Source organism: Lactuca serriola, chromosome 8 (genome assembly GCF_051521515.1).
Source record: "Lactuca serriola cultivar US96UC23 chromosome 8, Lser_US96UC23_V15, whole genome shotgun sequence".
NCBI lineage: Eukaryota > Viridiplantae > Streptophyta > Magnoliopsida > Asterales > Asteraceae > Lactuca > Lactuca serriola.
This window is the reverse complement of record NC_136415.1, coordinates 196,023,705-196,045,546: the sequence shown is the minus strand read 5'-3', so window position 1 is coordinate 196,045,546 and position 21,842 is coordinate 196,023,705. Positions and strand designations below refer to the sequence as shown.

At 35.8% G+C, this 21,842-nt stretch overlaps 1 protein-coding gene across 1 annotated transcript; it reads right to left on the bottom strand.

The window, feature by feature from the left end:
• Positions 1–7,071: 7,071 nt before the first annotated feature.
• On the bottom strand, positions 7,072–7,509 carry LOC145067735 (uncharacterized). Its single transcript, XM_079014803.1, has one exon. The coding sequence runs from the start codon at positions 7,507–7,509 to the stop codon at positions 7,072–7,074; it is 438 nt and encodes a 145-aa protein (XP_078870929.1).
• Positions 7,510–21,842: the final 14,333 nt, after the last annotated feature.

Below are 21,842 nucleotides of genomic sequence, written 5' to 3'. Positions count from 1 at the left end.
CAGGAACCAACTGGCAATCGTAGCTCTCAAAAGCTTCTGTCCAACTCTAAACTTGTCGATGAACTCTGAGCTTTGTCAATGACTTGTCCATTAGATAAGGGATCATATATTCCTCCATTCTAGATATCATATGGACTGAGACATGGATTATAATCATTATCTCTGTCCATTTGTTGTTTCCCGATTTCCGATTTATGATGACTGACTAATTGAACAAATCAAATCAGTCCTGGCCCGGCCGAGCACTTCCATTTGTCATCATCAAATCATCGAGGGGCCCACAGATATCGCTTTTATCCCGAAGGTAAAAGGAATGGATAAACTTCGACTCATATGGCTTGTTCTACTATTTGTTGAATCATACACAAAAGCACGTTTTATAGCACCGAGTTACCGTATGCATTTTCGTGCAATCAATGTACTATCAACTCATAGTAACAACTCATATCTCTAGGTTTGAAGAATATAAGATATTATCGTCTCATGATCACTCGTGATAAAATCCATGAAGTGATTCCAATGAGCGCGGGTTGAATCCAATACTCAGAACTTATGAGCACTCATGAGTGTTGTAGCCCTTTGTCCAACACCTTAGACCTCTACAAGCCAACCCATGACAGTCTTAATTCATATCTACTTCCGACATATGACCGACTGTGGATGGTTTGAATAACTTAGTCATTCCGGAAGAATAACCCAGTTTATTCGGGAAGTCAAAACATGCAAAATGAAACACAATAATAATTGAATCCAATATGGTATCAAAACCTATGAACATAAATAAAACACCTTTTATTTATCACCATATGATTACACATTATTCATTGTATACTGTTTCAGCTATCAACTTTATTCTTGAATTTAAAACAGTAGTTGTCCCATGCTCCAAGCATGTACACTATGTTTTCTAAACACTAGTCATGCTATACACCAAGTATGCATGCTATGTTTGTCTATGATCTTTACTTTGTGAACTAGATCAATTGAACATAACTTCAATGATTCTCTTTTCACACTCCCAAATCCTTACTGCAAATGCAAGAATTCCAAATTCATGCCATTTACTAAAATCTGTTAGATTCTAAACTTATATGCATTGTTCCTCTTGTAATGATTATGCACAAAGTCAGAAAGACTTGACAACAATCATTACAGAGTATTCCAAAGGATATCAGCTCCTTGGAAACAACCTTCTTGCATTAAATTTCCTAATCTTAAACAAATTGAAAATTCTAACTTTGAAACATTTCCAGATTCCATTTTGACTATCACTTCTGAACAAGACTTGCCTCCTTACAGATTATGTCAGTATGGTCCTTCCAGAATTATCACTATACTTCCAAACTGTCCTTGAGCAACCAATCTTTGGAAAACCTTAGATTGTTCTCGACAATTGTTTAATCCTTTTAGTCATATCCAGTTCTAAACCTTTTCCCTTCTTAATGCCCCAGGCATTTGGAAAATTTTAGAAAGGATGAATATAGCACATGTAATCGATCCTATATCCGAAGCATATGGGACACGATTCATGATGTCTCACATAAAGACTAAACCAGTCTTTTGCTATAATATGTCCATTTCAATTTGCCAAGTTCTCATAATTCAGATTATGAAAAGGGATGCCGTAATCATAACCGAATTTTAGAACGCAAATAATGGACCCATATACAGAATTTCCTTATGTTGAGCCATTCCAACATGAAATTCATATATATATCCTTGACTAAATGATTAAAACCTCACGATCTAAGCTTGTAGATTTGAGATGAAGTATAATTTCCTCTCCCTTAATTATAGCAAAACAACTTTTTCCCATTTGAAACTTTTGTTTTTCTATAATTAACATTGCTAACTTGCAATACTTGTCATAATTATCATGCTCCCACTAACATGATGATTATTAGCATAACACTTATGCTCCCACTAGCTTTGACATGTACTCAGAAATCAGCTGGACTTCTAGAAATCAATACTTCATTGACTTTCTTACCAAAGTTCAGATTTCTGATACTAGATTGTTTTGATAAGACTTTATCAAAATCATACACCTTCCCTTAGATAGCACACTTGTGTATCTAAACACTTATGAAGAGGGATGCCGTAATCATAATGTTTAGACCTTTTTGCTACTTCTCACAAGTCCATGTTAGTGTGTCGGTTAACCACACGCGCTCCACTAACGACTTTGAGAATGCAAATATCACAATTGCTATCTAGCTAAAATCTACTTAGTGAAAGTGTTTCCTCACCATCATTTTCATGAATCGGAGAGAAACCTTATGACACTTAGATTTAATGGTGTATGTGTTCTTATCCATGTGAATTGTCAAAATCATAGTCACAAGACAAGGATAATGACAAATCCAAAACCATATGGATTGAACTCAATCTTAATTTCTTGCCACCTGGCAGCTTAAGGGCCTACCATTGCTTCCAAGTTGTTATGCAACACATTGAGAACTCTAAGAACTCATATGCAAAGTCAACTTTAACTGGAATGGGCACAGAATATGTCAACACGATAGGTTATGAACCTCAAGTTGTGTGCTAGTGAAGAACTTCAAGTTCTATTCTTGATTAGTTCTTGAGACTTTCAAGACCTTTAAGACTCCCACTGTCCTCTTGACCTATAAGACTCCCTTGTCAGACATCCAAGAGACAGTGTGGATTCTAATCAAGACAAACACTTCACACAATTGGCCTAAGTTGGTCTTTGTTTTATCCAAAACATCACAACTTACCAATTTCAAATGTACAAGAGTAGGAAACTTTTACTCTTACACTTGACAAGTGTTTTACACCTTCTTTAAGACATATCACTCAAGTTACAATCTTGAAGTATGACTCTAAGACTTGTATTGGAAAGAAGTATTACTCATCTTCTTGATTTAACCATTTCAACAATTCAAGTTCCTTTTCTTAGTCATAAGAATGCACTAAGATTTCCTTAGAGAACTAATTGTGCTATGGTTACTTAATCATTAAGATGATCACAAAACTGATACTAAAGTACTCTCCCATCTTTTAAGATTTGAGAAACTTTTATCCTTCTGCCATTTTGATTCTTCTTATTCGCTCTGCCATACATTGGAACCTTTTCCAATGTCTTAGAGTTACACTTAAGCTTGTAAGTATAATCATATTTACTGAGCTTTAGTAAACTATGACGAATAGTCTCATCAATCTTTTGTGGTGGACTTGACCAGTGCACAAGACTATGTACTCAATCCCTTAGTCCTTTACTTGACTCACACATCCATGTGAACGAGTAATTAGTCTTAATTTTTCCAAAACTTGAAAGTTCTCATTCATCATGCTATATAACTTGCACGATTCCAAGTTTCGGTCCAATTGAAACTTGGGTGATGAGAATCTTTCCTTATTTGGTAAATTTTGACATTACCACAAATGAAAGAATCAATTTCATATTTCCACTCTTGCTATTATTGGAATCCTATAAGCAACAAATTTTCCTCAAATGCCATTGTAAGGATATTTTAAAATAAATAAAATAAAAAATTTTCTTTTATTTTAAAACTTTGCGGAAAAACTTATCCTTACAATCCATATGAAAACTTGTTGTTATCTATTCCTAAGAAATATCTCATAACTCCTAAGAAGTAGCTCAAGAATCCGATATTCAAATTATGCGATAGAAATCCATCTATGCGATCAGATTCAGCATATTCTTTCTTTAAGTTTCTTCACTTTTTCTTTGATTCTTAAAACATCACCATGTGACCCAGTCACATCAAATATTAAGAATCTCAGAATAGAAACTTAACAGAGTTAGATAGTGGATTTTACCTGAAGTAGAGTCAAACTTATTGACTTTAACATCCTTAGGTAAATTTTGGCAGCTTCGCAACCAATGCCCCTTTATTTGGCAATACAAACATATGGACCCTTTGATAATGGTACACGAGACTATCACAGACTTAGCTTTTCTCTTTACCATTTGGTCAACCGAGTTGACTATGGCCGATCCCTTTCCATCGGGAAGAGAGAGCTTTACTAGATATCCAATGTCATCATTGTCAATGTCCATAAAGTTTTAGGAAGTTGATCTTAGCAAATAGATAAGATCATTAAGGGTCTTGTCATAGTCTGTTTCATAGGTGTTCCAAAGGAACTCACTATGTGACTTAGAAAGTGATTGAACCACCAACTTTCTCAAGACTTTGACACCCAACTCTCCCGGCTTGTCAATATGTGACTACATCTCCAAGATGTGATCACACCTAGACCTTGCCTTGCCAATAGGGCTTGAGTGACCTTAAACTTTTCAAGAACTTGTGGGTTAGGGAGAATAATTGGAGGAGGTGAATGAAGTATGATATCCATGGGACATCATCTTCATTAGGAAACCTTGTTTCAAGAGATTTGGGAAGATCATAGGTGTCTATTGCAGACATCTTTTGGGAGATATTCAAGATAGTTGATTTAAAGTCCTTAATATGACACCCAATATGAAATAATAAGGCTAGGACCCAACAAACTATTTTATAACTTAGAAGAGGTATGCTGTAATCCAAGCTATAAAATATTTGAAGGTAGGTGAATGACGATTCACCAATTTCCACCAAGATAAACGAAATGTATTATTAGGTTTTAATTGGTTTTGAAACTCCTAGATCTTTGAGATTCATTGAACTGTTCAAAGGCATGTTTCAATCTCGAGTGTGCCCTTCAGGTTTTGTGACTGGGATACCGAGGATCACAAAACAAGGTGTGAAGTAACCATGCAAATCACTTGGTACCCTTAATAAATTACCCCTCAATCGATGTGCCGGTTAACCACACACGCTCCATCGATACTATGATAAATATTAAGTCACCCTTTACCTACCTTGTTAAGTCCAAGTTAGTGTGCCGGTTAACCACACATGTTCCACTAACGACTTAGACAAAGTGTAAAGTGTAATTTCATGGGTTAGCACCTTATTCACATTTTTCCTAAGTAACTAAGATTGGGTATTATTAAGAGTTTAGTTACTTAGTATTATCATTAATACTTTTAATGAAGGGAGAATTCTAGTCCTTTCAAACCCGTTCGGCTAACGACCCTCCACCGGTCAAGCAAGCGGTGGGTGAGAGTGGACACCCATTAAGTTGCCATTTTATAGGCAACAACCTTATACCCACCTTATAGACCGGCTTCGTGAATGAGGCGTACTAGCGGTAAGACTGACTTTACTCTTATACATATATATATTATTAACTTATAATATTATAAAGTATAAGGGTTGAATTTTAACTTTTAAAATTCTAAGGGCTAACTTGGAATTAAAGTATTCATAAGTGAAAGCTTTTCAAATTCCAAAACTTGAGGGCAAGTTTTGAAACTATTCAAAACTAATTAATTCCGTAACTTATGTGTTTAAAGTAGTTTTAATCCAAAAACTCTTCAAGTTCCATAACTTGAGGACAAGTTATGGAAGACTTTAAACAAATAAAAGAACTAACTTTTTCTTTATTTTATAACTTATGGATTTAATTATGCTTACATATTTTTCTTTTAATGAAGTGACTCTTGAACTTCCATAACTTGAGGACAAGTTATGGAGTCATAAAAAAAAATTATTCAATGACACAAGACTCTTCAAGTTGTAACCATTGCCAACTTTTATGAATTTTATGAGTCTTTAATGTGACCCTTCATGTAACTTGAGGACAAGTTACACAAACACATTTTATACTCAACTCTTAGATTAAAATCGATTGAAAACAACTATTTCACTCAACATTTCTATTAATCTAAGCAACTCATAAGAACAAGATAATTCAAATCAAACTTTTTCATGTAATTAGTCTAAACCTTAAACTAATACAAAACATGAATCTATTGACAATTATCTTTGAAAATGGATTAGCATGAACATTACCACATCAAAAACAAGTTTATAAGTTCAAAAACAACTTAGGGTAATGTTCCTAGTCCATTTCTAGCCAAAAACCTTGAATATATGCTGTCTGGGGCTCCTACTCGGCGAGTGGCATCAACCAACTCGGCGAGTTGGATGCATTTTGCCTTGGACTCGGCGAGTCTGCTGGGCAGACAACATGAAAACTCGATTTTCCAGCTTCTTTTGCAAGTATAACAAGAAAACAAGCCTAGGCTCTGATACCACTGTTGGGTTATGATCATTCTAACACTCCTAAGTGTACATGCAACCCTAAATACCTTGGATCTATGTTTTCTCTATTATACATTCAAATAAGAACTTCCAAGGTATTATCCTAATCTAGCATACAAAACAATAACTATAGCAAGATAGAATACATACCTCTTTGGTGTAGAAAGTCTTCATGAAGCTTGAGTGCCAAGTGCCCCAAGTGTGACACCTCAAATGGTTCACACAACACCAAATACACATGGATTAACTTGAGAGAATTCTACACTTCATGAAATCGGCTAGCCCTTTCTTTTCCACACACTAGTCTCTCTAGTGGCCGATTTTGGTCAAGAATAAGATGCTTATATAGTTAGGGTTACACCATGTAAACCCTAATTGACATGGCCTTTCATTTCCATGATCCATGGGTACAAATACACCATGGAGCATCCATGGACCATCCTATGGGTTTTAGCCCAACTTGATTATCCATGGAGCATTAGCCCACTATACAAGTATGGATGATTTACACAATCAACCCATATATTTAATTAGTCTTCTTTTGATCACTTAATTAATCCTAGATTAATTCTTGATCAATACTAATTAAATAATCTTATTATTCTTATTATTAATATACTACAACTTATAATATATTAATAACCATAAGTGTCTTATTTCTCTCATTATAGTCTATCCAAGTGCATGATGGTATGCAACCCAAATGGACCATGCCGGGTCGGGTCAAGTCTTACCAATTATAGTTATGGACTTAGACATTAATCCAACAAACACACCACTGGTATACTTTGCATCTCCTTCTTCTCCTTCTTAGCATCGATCACAAATGCCAAGTATGATATGCCCTTTAGACAAACATTTTTTTGGCTTTCATTAGGGAAATGATTCCAGAGTTTACTCTGCATTTGTCCCTATACACCATCATTGACTCTTTTCAAGGCGGGTTTACTCTTAATATCTTCTTCCTACAAAGTATGTCGGCATCGTTTGCGCTAAGCCAATCCATTCCCAAAACTATCTCGAAACTCTTCAACTCTCTGGGTAACAACTCTTTTTGGAATTCGTTTCCCTTTAAGTTAATGACGATGTTCTTAATATGATCACTAACAGATACAAACTTGCCACTTGCAACTTCCACAACTAGGGTATTATCAAGTTTTTCTACAGGTAATGCTAGTTTTTGACCAAATTCATGTGATACAAAGTAGTAGTTCGCTCCCGAAACAAATAGTATATTGGCATGTAATCCATTTACAAGAAAGGTACCTGAAGTGACATCTGATGCCTCCTTCACAACTTCTAGCATCATCTGGAAGGCTCTTACCTTCGGCTTTGGTGGAACGTTGGGTATTGTTGCCTCTTTCTTCTTCATGCAGTCCCTCAAGATGTTCCCTTCCTTGTTGCACCCATAACATACCTTCTTATTGAACATGCACTCATTGGCATAGTGCCCAGGCTTTCCACACTTAAAACAAGTGACTTATCCTTCACATTTCCCAAAGTGCTTCTTCTTGCACTTGTCGCACCACTTCCGTGAACCAGACTTATTTTTCTTATTCGGCCTTGCAGACCCTTCATTTTTCCTCTTCTTGCCAACCTCAACCTTGCTGGCAGCTCTTCCCTTGATCATATCCTCCACAGACTTGGCAACCGAGATAGCTGCCTCTAAAGTAGGCGCCTCATGTGCTGGCATCGCATACTCCCATGGAAGTCCCTTAGCGTACTTGTCAATTTTCGTCAGATTGTCTGGGATAAAGCGCAAGGAAAACTCCATCTTGTCTGTGAAGTTGTTGGTGTATTCATCAATGGACATGATCCTTTTCTTCAAAGTTAGGAATTAGTTCTCTAGCTCAAGCAGATTTTTGGGTGAGCAGTACTTGCGCTTGAATTGTACCAAAAACTCTGCCTACGTTAGTTGAAGGGGCTCATTGGGGCTCAAAGTCTTCCCTAAGGTGTTCCGCCATCGAACTGCACCTCCCCTGAACTGGTGTACTGCAAATGTTGTCTGTAACTTGCCTCTGCAACCACACATCATGAAGGCCAACTCCATCTCCGAGATCCAATCCATAACTCCGATCGGATCTTCCTTCCCAGTGAAGGTTGATGGCCTGAAAGTTAGAAAATATTTGTACTTGCATCCATTCCTTTCTTCTATGTCATCTTGGTTTTTTCTTCAAACTATTGATGGGTTAGCTTGACCAACGGCCCCACTGTACTTCGCTCTTCTGACTGCCCATCGTTCAATTATGGTTGTTCAACTAACATCGTAGGTTCGTCCCTATCTTGTAGCACTAATCACCTTGCCTCCTCCATTTGATGATCCAACATCATTTGGATCATCGCTTCTACCCCGACCATTGTGATTGGCTCAGGTGCGACTGCTACAATAGGCACATGCTCAATCACTTGAGGTTGCGGATATTGATTCCTATTTTCGTTTGCATTTCCACTTTGGGTTATTGCCATCTTGATCTATACACGAAATAGCGTAAATTTAGATCATCATTTGGATAGACATTTAAATCATCCTTATTTCTCCAAAACATTTACATGCTAGTTCTAATATCGTTGTCGTACTTTTAGAATCCTGAACACATAAGGTGTCCAGATCCAGTCGGCAACATGCCATAGATCCGAACAAATAATAGCATATAGCACATAAAAGCATTTTAGGCATCTTTCCTAAAATAAACTAATGCTTGTGTCTAAAATATAGTAGAAACTCATCTCACAATCATCGCTTAGCATTCTAAGCTTAAGTCTAGAAATCCTACAAATTTCTAGTTCGCTTAAACAAATGCTCTGATACTAACTGTGATATCCCCATTTTCACGGCCTGAAAAGACTGATTTTGTTTATGCTTGTTTGAAAATCAGAGTACAATTTTAAATAAAAGTGTTGTGTAATTTGTTCCCAAAAGAAAATATGATAAAACTTTATCAAAGTATTTTCGAAGAAATGTATTTCATTAAAAACCTTAGGATGTCATGTTCGATACAGATCAAAAGCATAAACAGTACAATATAAGCCTTAAAACATTTATTCATAAATACAGGCCTATAATCCATAATCCCTCATCCAAACTTCACATCTATGCTCGAGTGCCACTACCTCTAATACAAGAAACTGAGTGGGTCAGGCATGGGAGCCCGGTGCACACATAGGGTTTTCAACCCACAATAAATAACTTTATTAATTTCATCCACCAACAATAACCCAATTACCCGTTCGCGTTATCCTCACATTACGTCCCTAAGCACCTATCATAAGGGACCTAGCCTAAGGATTATCATCGGGATGGACACTGGGGGATTCCTAAGCAATAAATGTCCTAAAGGCAACCATGATAGGGATGGAGTACACAAGTGAACATATCATTCATAAACACCTATAGGTTGCGAGCCTACTACCGTTCCACTGGACTGTCTAGAAAAGTCAGTGGTCATCATCTATACTCTGCTAGATGACTGGAAACATCGTCAACATCGAGGCCTCTCATCATTTTATTGCTCATCGCTATTTCGTCTACCAATGTTTTACCCCAACACTTTTGTAGATATAAAATACATATACAGTTTAAATTATTTAAAACATGTATAAAATCATTCATCCAGCATAGATAGCAAGTATAAATGTTATATGCCCACATAGCACGTAATTTATATAAAATACTTCATATCTATGTGTAAGATGAAAGTAACTATGCACTCACTTGTCAAAGTGATGATTCTAAACTCGGTCAGTGCTTTGCTTCTAATGATTCTATTGTCCTTTGACGAAACCTAGTATTATTACAACTATATTTTAGTCTAATATTTATTACGACAAATTATTACTCTAGCTTTATCATTAACTCGATGTCTACTTCATGATCTATCAAGTAAGGATCAGCCAGGCAGTAGAGTTGGGAGGCAAGACCATTTCGGCATATAGCTTTTCTAAAATCCAACAACCATACCCAATGTGACCATTCTAGATATCTCTCCCGTAAGTAGTTCAATCAGTATAATGACTTTGAATCATTGATAAATCTTATTTATAGATTCATAATAACAATATTATATTTATATATAAGCTATATTTAAAGTATGGTAGGTGTATCTCACTTACAGAGGATTTTTATTAGAAACCAGGTTTCACTGGAGCAACGCTTCCAAGCCGAAAAGGTCTTTTTCTCGGAGCCTTCGGGCGCTTCCGGGCTTTCTTCAAGCGCTAGGGGGTTTCCTAGGGCTTCGAGGGGGCGGGGAGTTAGGGAGTTAGAGAGTGTGTAGAGGGAGAAAGAAGAGGCTAAAGGTGTGAGGAATGAAGGCACCTTCGTACCTCTATTTATAGCTGAAATATGGCTCAACTCGTGTGGGCCTCCAAATCATCGAGTTGGTGCCACATGTCATGATTCTGGTGGCAAAACGTAGGTGCCCTATATTGTGCCACGTCACCCCTTTTGCAGCAGCACCCTGCCAGCTTTTAAACCCCGTAACTTTCGCATACGAGCTCCGTTTTCGACATTCTTTATATCCACGGGTAGGTATTGACTTTATCTATAACTCTCCTTTTGAATCCATCAGCTAATTCTCCACCGGTTTAAAGTTTAAAAATTAGAGAAGATTACACTTTTAAATGACCATGTAAAGTTCATAACTTCTACATACAGACTCCGTTTTCGTATGTCTTCTTGGTTTTGAGCTCCTATTAATGAGATCTTCAATTCTGCTTTAGGTTGCGTCGGCCAAAAATCGATCGATCTAAAATGTGAATTCTAGGCTATGCACTGCTATGCCAAATCTTAGAAAAATCAAAACTTCCTTATGCACGTATACTAAAACTTTCATTTATATCTCTAAGGCTAAAAAGTAGTTTATCAAAAATTCACTTTTTACGTTACGCGGTGTCATGCCGGTTTTGCCGTAAAACTTCAGTGGGCCATAACTTCTTCGTTATAACTCGGATTTCGGCATTCTTTATATATCTGGAGTCCTTGTTTCGACCACTACAACTTTATGTATAGATAGTAGGTTTATCTAACACTTTATTTTCGACACTTATTTTTATTATGTCTTTAGAAGCCAATATATAAGCACATAAAATCACATAATTCACATAATATTTGAGTAATTCATCTTTATTACTTCAAAATAGGTTACAATGGATGATCTTGACAACTACATCATTATACTAATGCGTAGCACAGAAACACGGGCGTTACACTACGGTTCAATGTGCTCCACCGGGGTTCCCTTGCTATTTGTTGACCATGCTGAAAGCGAAAGCCACATCAGGGTGAGTACAAGTCATACCATACATAATTGAGCCAACTATAGAAGCGTATGGTAATTAACTCATTTCTGCTATCTCAGCTTCGGTACTCAGGCTTTGAGTCTTACTCAATTTGGTATTGCTTTGGATTGGTAACTCCCATTTCTTGGAATTTTCCATGCTAAAATATTTCAACACTTTATCCAAGTAAGTGCTTTGTCCAAGTCCTATTAGTCTTTTACTCATGTTTCTCAATATCCTTATCCCACGAATATAAGCAGTTTCTCTGAGGTCCTTCATAGCAAAACACTTCTCAAGCCAGGACTTAACCTCCTGTAGGGTTGGGACGTTGTTTCCTATGAGTAGTATGCCGTCCAGATACAAAACGAGAAAGCTAACTATACTACCACTGGGTTTTACATATAAACAAGACTAATCCTCGCTTCACAAGAAACCAAACTCTTTAACTTTCTCATCTAAACAAAGATTCCATCTACGAGACGCTTGTTTCAATCCATAGATGGATTTCTCAAGCTTACACACTCTATTATGGTGTTATGCATCGATAAAACCCTCTGGCTGACTCATGTAAACATTTTCAGCCAACTTTCCATTAAGGAAAGCGGTTTTGGAATCCATCTGCCATATTCCCTTGTAGCTATTGGGTTCATCCAAATTTACTAGTGTAGTATCACTAATAAATGTATCACGCTCACTTTTTATATGAAAACCATATAACACAGGTGGAACACTAACTCTACTGGAACATCTAATAGGTAAGGACTCGTTATTCGGTTCAACAGGTGTTTCCTCATCGGGTTGAATGCTAGCGTTAGAGGTTCCTCCATTACTTGACTCTTGAAGCTCTTCAAGATTAATTTGTCTCCCACTATCCTCTTGGCTTATGAGTTCTCGCTCTCTAAATATCCCTGTCCTCGCAACGAAGACAACATTGTTACTAGATCTATAGTATATATATCCAAAGGACTTTTTCGGGTAGCCGATGAAAATAAACCACTCACTAAGAGGTTTGAGCTTGTTGTGAGTCTCTCGTTATACGAAAGCCTCGCAACCCCAAACCTTATTATGTGCCAACAAGGGAGCTTTCCCTGTCTACATCTCTTGAGGTGTTTTGATAACCGTCTTAGTAGGGACTAGATTAAGGATATGGGCGGTAGTCTTTATGGTATACCCCCCCCCCCCAACTAAGATAAGTAACAAAACATGACTCATCGTGGAATGAAACATGTCCAACAAAGTTCTATTGCGCCTCTCAGCCACACCATTCAACTACGGTGTCCTAGGTGGCGTCAATTGCGAAACAATTCCTCATTCCTTGAGGTAGTCATGGAATTCAAGAGTAAGGTGCTCACAACCTCGATCGAATCGAAGCATCTTAATTTTCCTGCCCAATTAATTCTCCACTTCTTGCTTAATTTTCTGACTTGTGCTTGATTAATTAGATATAACCATATCTGCTATAATCGTCGGTCAGAGTCACATAGAAGCAGTTCGCATCCCTTGTGGTGGATCTAAAGGGACGACACACATCGGTGTGTATGAGATCCAATAAACCCTCACCCCTTTCACAAGAACTAGTGAAGGGTGACTTGGTCATATTTCCAAGAAAACAAGTCCCGCACACGTCATCATCCCTAAGGTCGAACGACTCCAACACTCCATCCTTTTGGAGTTAGGCTGTGTGCTTCTTGTTGACATGTGCAAGACGAAAATGCCACAAACATGCGGTTTCCAAACTATTGGAAGAATTGATGTGGAACACATCATTTCCTATGTTGTCTACAACCATCACAATTTCATATATACCATTACAAGGCAATGCTTCAAAATAGAATCTACCATTAAAGAAAGCATTAATAGAACCATTTTCATTATTAAACGAAAATCTAAAACCTTGTTTATACAAACCATGAAAAGAAATAATGTTTCCTGTCATTTCTGAAGAGTAACAGCAATTATTAAAATCTAAACCTAACCCACTACTAAGCACTAAATAGTAAACTCCAATCTTGGTGACAGGCGACGCTTTCCTATTCCTCATGATCAAGTTTATCTTCCAATGCTCCAAAGCCCTACTTCTTCTTAGACCCTACAAATCAGAATCCATGTGAAAACCACATCCTCTATCGAGGACCCAAGACGTGGCATGTGATGAGTTGTTAGAATGAATAGTATAAATACATGTGAAGGATGGCTTTATCTTCCCATCCTTGATATCTTGCAAGTACTTCGGGAAGCTTCATTTCGAATGCCCCTTTTCATGGCAGTAGTAGCACTTTGCATCCTTTGGGTTGAAGGAGGATGGAGTGGGACCAGCCTTGGCTCCACTAGAAGAGGTACCATGGTGGGACTTTCCCTTGTGGCTCTTGGAAGGAGGCTTCTTCTTCTTACCCTTTCCTTGCCCAATAGCCAAGACAGGGGCAGTAGTAGGGGTAGATGCAATGGATTTGTTTTTCAGACTACTCTCAAAAGTCCTTAGCAGGCCTTGAAGCTTGCTTAGAGTGACCTCCGCCTTGTTCATGTGGTAGGTCATACAAACTGGTTGTAACAAGGAGGCAAGGAGTGTAGAAAGATATCTATGGCCAGCTTCTCATCTAAGTTAACATTTAACTTCAACAAGCGGTCGACATACCTTTTCATTTTCTGAAGGTGGGTCGTGATGGACTCTTCATCCTTCATCTTGGTAGTGTTCATCGCAGCAATGATCCCGTACCTTTCCTGCCTCGCGCTTTGATTGGACCTATCCATCAAATCTTGATGCATCTAGTATGGATAGTAGTCCTCGTAGGACTTTTGGAGTTCAGCAGTCATTGTTGTGAGCATGATGCAGGGAACCTTCGTAGCTTCTCGCTCATGTGCCTCGTAGGCAACAGTCTCTATGGGAGTAGCAGTGTTGGTGTCAATATCCTTAACCTTCTTATCGAGAACATACTCTTTGTCCTCGTAACGGGTGACCATTGGGATGTTGCAAATCCAATCATTGAAGTTGGAACCATCGAAAATCACCCTCCCACATAAGTTCATGAGTGAGAATGAGCCGGAAGGGGTTGAGCCAGAACCATTGTTATTTGAAGTAGACATCTGAAAAGAAAACGAGACAAAGTTTGACTAGTTAAGAGTCCCCAATTAAACACCCACATGAGAAATTAGGGCTAGGACCCATCACAATAATTCACAATTTAGAAGAGGGATGTCGTAATCTAAATTGCAAATAATTTGAAGGAAAGTGAATGACGATTCACTAATTTCCTCCATGAAAAACGAAAAAGAGTTTTAAGTTTTATATAAATTGAAATTCCTAGATTCTTTTGAGATTCATTTAACATTTCAATGCCATGCTTAAATCTCTATATGCCCTTCTTGTTTGTGATTGGGATACCGAGTGTCACAAACAAGGTGCGAATAAGCATGAAAATGTACTTGGTACTCTCGATTTTACAAATGACCTAATCAATGTGCCTGTTAGCCACACATGCTCCATTGATCTATGATAAACATCAGGCTACCCTTTGCCACCTTTGCTAGTCCTAAATTAGTGTGTGTGTTAACCATACACGCTCCACTAACGACTTGGCAAGGTTCAAAGTGTAATTTCATGCAATAACATCATTTCACATTTTGCCTAAAAGTAAATAAGATTGTGAATTTAGAAAAGCATTTAGTTACTTTATACATTCATTGTACTTATTAATGAGGAATTAGTTTCCCTATCCTACCTGTTCGGCTAACGACCCTCCACCAATCAAGGAAGCGGTCGGTGAGAGTGGACACCCATTAAACTGCCATTTTATAGGCAGCAACCTTATACCCCCATATAGATCGGCTTCATGAATGAGGCCTACTAATGGTAAGACTAGCTTTATCTTATATATATATATATATATATATATATATATATATATATATATATATATAAATTAATATTATAATCTCATTATAGTATAAGGGTTGAATTTTAAACTTGTAAAATTATAGGGTTTAGAATTTAAATGTTTCAAAATTAAACCTTTAATCAAAATATTTAAATTCCAAAACTTGAAGGTATGTCTTGAAACTTTTCAAAACTTTCTAGATCCAATTACAAATAATTTAATTAAACAATTAATTAGTGGTTATCTAAATTTGACCTAATTCAATTTCATGGCAAGATAATGCAATCACATAATTCAAATAATTAAATTTATCTGATAAGGCAATAGTTATCTTATTAATTGACAATTATCTTCTATTTGGAAAAGGATAATCATATAAATATAATAAAATTTGGATTTTATCAGTAAAAAACGTTTTTGGTAACTATCTCAATCCAAAGTAGGCCAAAATCCCGAAATATCTGCTCCCTGAATCTCCGACTCGCTGAGTCACTATTTGGACTCGTCGAGTTCATCTGACTCATTGAGTTCATCAGGTAGATCGATGATTTCATCTGTCAGAGGGAAAAAAATTCAACTTTTCAATTTATGAAAGATCAAACAAGGCATCAAATACAATATAAAACAGCCTAGGCTCTGATACGACTGGTGGGTTTTGCGCATTACATCAATCCTATGGTGCACATGAAAACCCTAAAGCTTTGGATCTAGGTTCCTCTAATTGTACATGCAAATCATCCAAAGCTTATAACCCTAATACTAGCATACAAGCAATCGAAAATCAGAACTATACCAAGGTTAGGAAATTACTTTTCAGATGTAGCTTAAAATCTTGAGCTTTTAAGAACTTAACACCTGAAATGCGATGCCTCAAATGACTCACAAACACCAAAGCAAGCTAGATGATTTTGGAGAGAGGGGAAGGAGGCTCAAAATTGGCACTATGATCTCTAGGGTTCAAGTAGCCAATTTTGGGATGCCAAATGGGTCTTTCTATAGCTACAGAATAAGGGTTTCACTCAGATACCTATCCTGGTCACTTACGCCCTAAGCATCCCATAGGAATCTTCCAGAATCAAGCCCTTGGACGAAATCTTATGGGCTATCCATAAGGATTTCATCCACCCTATCTTTAGGGTTCCTCAGCCCACTTTGTAACAATCTTATAATTACAATTCAAGTCCCCTTAGTCTAATTAATATCTTTTGACTAAAAAATTAATTCTTAATTAATTTTGGACCAATATGATTTTTCTTTTAATATATTATTCATATATTATATTAATAAACGATAATAACCTCTTTCTCCGTTATTCATCCAGTCAAATTGCTCTGGTGAAGACAACCTAAAAGGACCATGCTACAACCGGGTCAAGTACATACCAAATATAGTTATGGGCTTAGACACCTAATCCAACAGTAGTGTGCATGTCGATGTAGGCTGAGGTCAGGTTTGTGGGTTTGTGGTGGTATGTGGTTGGCTAAACAGGTGGTCAGGGTGTTTGTTGAGAGAGATGATGATGATTTGTTTTGATTTGATAAATTATGAATAAAACAATGAGAAGTTGGGATGACATTTTTGTCTTTATAGAAAACATATGAAGTGAAATCTAAAATCTTTTTCTTTAGCCAAATAATGGAAAATTCTTTTGGATGCGAAAATTAATGATATATCTAAACAAATCTAATTCGTTTGATTTTGTTAACCAAACAGAATTTCTATTGATATTTAAATTTCAATCACTCTAAATTTGTTTGAAATCCATTAACCAATCAAACAAAATTTTACTTGATCAAATACCACTATGGGATTGAACAAACTCGCAAAGCTTTATACACTTTAAGTAAACATTATAAAATTATTTACATACCCTTTCAATTTTTCTAGAAAAAATCCATTTGTATTTTTGGTAAAAAAGAATACCAAACCATTTTAATCACCAAACTAAACTAAACTCTTCCATTTGATCCTATGGTTTGACTATAAACAACTAATATAAATATTGCATTACATTATCAAAATTCTTAATTACCTCATTAAATTTCTTTTGCGTTACATTATCATCCCTTCCATACTTTAAAAGATTGTTTGTTTTGATTATTAATTCCTAATAGTATATATATACCAAGTGAATGTAAAAAGAAGCTAAGTTTCCCAATATTTATATTGATATCTTTCAAGTTTTCATCACAAGATTAGTAAAATGATGAACACTAGATCTATTCTTGCTATTGTTGTTGCAATGATGTTTCTTTTTGGTGATATTCAAGCTCAAGAGTGTCATCCTAATGAATATATAAAATATTGTTATCCAACTCTAATTTGTAAAAGGTTCACCATCTCCAATTTGTTGTGAAGAATTAGATCACCACAGGAATTGCCTTTGCAAATACATAGACATTAATTAGATTATATTGCCACCACACTACCAATATCTCCCCAATCTTGCCAATACTTGTGATGTCTTCTTTCCAGTTTGTGAATTAGGAGTGTAGTCTGGTTGTGTCATTGTTACATCAAAATAAATTACATATTGATGAATAAATTCATTCTCTTCATGTTTTAATTTGAATTTTTTACCGTTCCTTGTGGTTATATTAGTGTTTGTGATCATGTTATGCAATACACATTTAATTTATTATAACAAACAATATGTTGGTATGTCTAGGCTTTTGTTGTGGGGTTGAAGCGAGTTTAAGTGATTTTATTGATTGTATCACTAACATTTTAATTTTTGTTATATATATATATATATATATATATATATATATATATATATATATATTAAAACATGCATATGAAATGTGCTTTGATTAATAATTAATACCATCATGCTTCAAATGTCTAAAACAAGTTGACATTGCTTCCCATGGAAACTATTTTATTTAATAGTTTCCCAAAAGGCCATTACTACTGAAATTTATCATTACCTTTCCCCCACATGTCAAATATCATATGCAAAATTTAGGTCATCTCCAAGTTGATCTTCAAGTAATTAGAGACCGTTATCGGGTGCAATTGTAACAACACATTATTTTCAAGTCAATAAAAGTCATCAAAAGTCAATAAAAGTTAAACCCTCTAAAGAAAATTGATGTTTTAACTATTTTGTTAACTTAAGTTCCTAAGGGTTAAAATAATGATTTAATATATAAAAATCTCCTTGTTAAATAAGTATTTCAAAGTTTGGTATTCTAACCCAAAACAACCATTTTCCCACCGAAATCTCACAGGAGGTCCACCTTTTTCCTTCGGACCGAAAAATGATTTCGGTCAGCACTGAAATCTGTCATGTGAAAGGTCCCACTTATGCACTGAAAACTCTTCTTTTAGACTACTTTTTGACCGAAAACCCAAAATTTAGGCCCATTAGGACTGAAAACCACCGCTATATATGTTTTCATTGTGAGCCCATTTCATTTCTCACATTTTAGGTCGCAAACACCCCAATTTTTGCTCTGAAAACTCATCCGTGAAAGTTCATATCTTCATAAAATATTGCCCAGATCTTCTTATTTCCACCAAGAACACCAAGAAGACAAGAACAACTTTCAAATTTTCAAGCTTCCACCCATGAACACACTACAAACCCTCCCAAGACCACTAAAAACCCCTCTTGCACTCCGAAAACGTCAAGAACACTCCAAATAATTCCAAATTAGTTTTGTAAGTATTCCTTACATAATTAAGGTGTTGTCTAACACTTTAATTATTATCTAATTCATTATTCAATCTATTATTTAAATTAATATCTTATAAATTTAAATATGACATCGGATATACTTATTTTTAGGATAACGCTATTCTCATGTACGCTAGCCCGAGGATCGTCTCTACTGCTTCGCATCCACACACGAACACGCATTAGAGGTGAGTTCATACCCCTACGTTTTAACTATTTTTCTATATTTTTAGGGGGGAATAGATGTAAAACACAAGGACTCTTGTGTTAATATTTAAATGATTTCGAACCGTTTCAAAACATTTGCAATTGTTTCAAACCGATGTATCGCTATATATATATATATATATATATATTATATATATATATATATATATATATATATATATATATATATATATATATATATATATATATATATAAGCCTTTCGTAACATGTCTAGCAAAATGGGTATTTTTCACGAATCTCTTACTACCGGTTTATACACACTATTAAATTGCAAATGTTTCAGTTCATTACAGAGAATACATTTAAATTATAATTGGTATAGTTTGTGAACCACTACAATATTTTTCTAAGTTCAATAAACGAAACAAGAACATAAATTCAAACTATAAAAGGTATAGTTTGGGAAACACTACACTATTTTACAAGCTCAAGAACACTATATAGAGACAAGTATATAAACTATAATAGGTATAGTTTATGGAACACTACTCTATTTCACTAATTCAAGGATACAGTACTAAATAATTATTCAAGTATATTTATTTTTACTTTACAGGGCACACTACTACAAGGTAATACATACAGTTTCAAGTACATGTGAACACTATAACACTACACGTAAACTAGTTAATATAGGGTTCTGAGGCACTACTTCATTGTACACATCAGGGTACACTAATAGAAAAACAGCCTTTTATGACGCGCATTGTGTATCGTAAAATGCTCAGACGACACGCAACTGTGCATCTAGGAAGGCCATGTCATAACGAGAGACGACACACTTTTGCACGTTGTCTTTTTACGACGTGCATTTACAACAGGCATTTACAACACGCAGTTATGACACGCAATCGCTATCATGGAAGGTTTTGTCATAAAGGAAGACGACACGCATTTGCGTGTTGTAAGCTTACGACGCGCGTGTTTATGACACGAAAAGTGTATCATGGAATCCCATGTCATAAAGGAAGACGACACGCCAATGCATGTCGTAGCATTACAACGCGCCTTTACGACTCGCAATGTGTATCTTTAAATCTACTGTCATAAACGAAGATGAAACACGATGTGCATTTACGACACACATTTAAAACGTGAATACACATAATAAAAAAAACAAATATATATATACCAAAACATTCATTTTCATCTAAATGTCAAACAAGTTACATATATGCCAAATTACCTATTACATGTCAAGTTACCAAAGTAACATTACTAAGAGTTAACAAAAACAAGTACATGTCTGTCAAAAGACTACCTAGCATTACACCACATGTCAAAAGACCATACCTAGCATTTCGCTGTTCACCATAACATTGTTTTGTTGATACATTGTCAAAAGACCATCCATATCAACGATAGATGATGCCTACAACAAACTCTGACCATTCTTCATGTATCTTATCGATATCATCAGTTGTGTACTAAACTTTGCCATCACCAAGTTGTGAAAAAATTGCATATTGTTTTTATTAATAAAAAAAATAACAAATAAGCATAAAATGTAAATTATTCTTTCTTAATAGAGCATTGTACTTTCAAATGAATGAAAGCACATTGTTATTTTTGCATGTAACCTAATATTTCAATTATAATTGTGAGAGTAGGATGCCATAAAATCATCCTTTTTCAATTCCTTTCCTATTAGATTATAGTAATGAAAGTACAATGTTATATCCTTACATTGTCTTTGACCAACACTTAAATTCCTTCTTCCATTATCTCCTTCAGGAACCTTAGCATGTATTAGCGACATTCGGTAGATCCGGGCTGAACTGGACACTACACAATTACATATAAAATGATCATTGCAATTGATCTGAAAAATATAGTTAAAACTGCAATTTCAATAAGGAATTAAGTGCTGACCATAACATTAACCCTATTTAGTTTAACCCTTTTGTTGGATACACTTTGTGTAGCGTACAGAACCATTGCCTATAAAAAAAACATTAACAAATAGGTGTTTATTGTATTCACATCAAATGTTTTGATAATTTATATTACTTACGAATCAACAATTTGCTTCAACTGCATATTGAAATTGCTCGAACTCAAGGAATCAAGATAATAGCAAGTATCCAATTTCATGTCTATTACACCCAATACCCAATGTATTCTAAAAAAACCACAAACAAAATTAAGTCAAAAAACATAATTGTAGTCATTTTCAAAATAAAATGTCAAAATCAAGCCCGAGATTGTAGGGCATAAAAATGATGTCATTGCCCTTTCTACTAGACAACCGATCTGCTAAACCTCTGCTTGCATCGTCAATATTTTTATATTTCCATTTACATGTACTTGGCGAGATTAATGCCGGGTTCACAAAGCAAATTCCATGATCTCTTTCTTGGGGGCCCTACTTCATTTTCTTAAACAACACCCTATTATCATACAAACTGTAAAACATCCGAATTCCCAGGTATCCTTTTTTAAGTATTTATATTGAATTTTAGAGAGGGACTCGGCGAGCCCTATTTAAGGACCTTTATAGCCACCATTTGCGGCTACCAGACCCTTAAGAGAAACCCTAGAAGTGCTTGAGCGTTGTGTGAGGGAAGAAGCCATTATTTGACCTTTGTGGGTTGGTTTTTGCAAGAAGAAGGTAGTTCCAGCTTAGAGGAGGCCAAGGTGGTTTCATA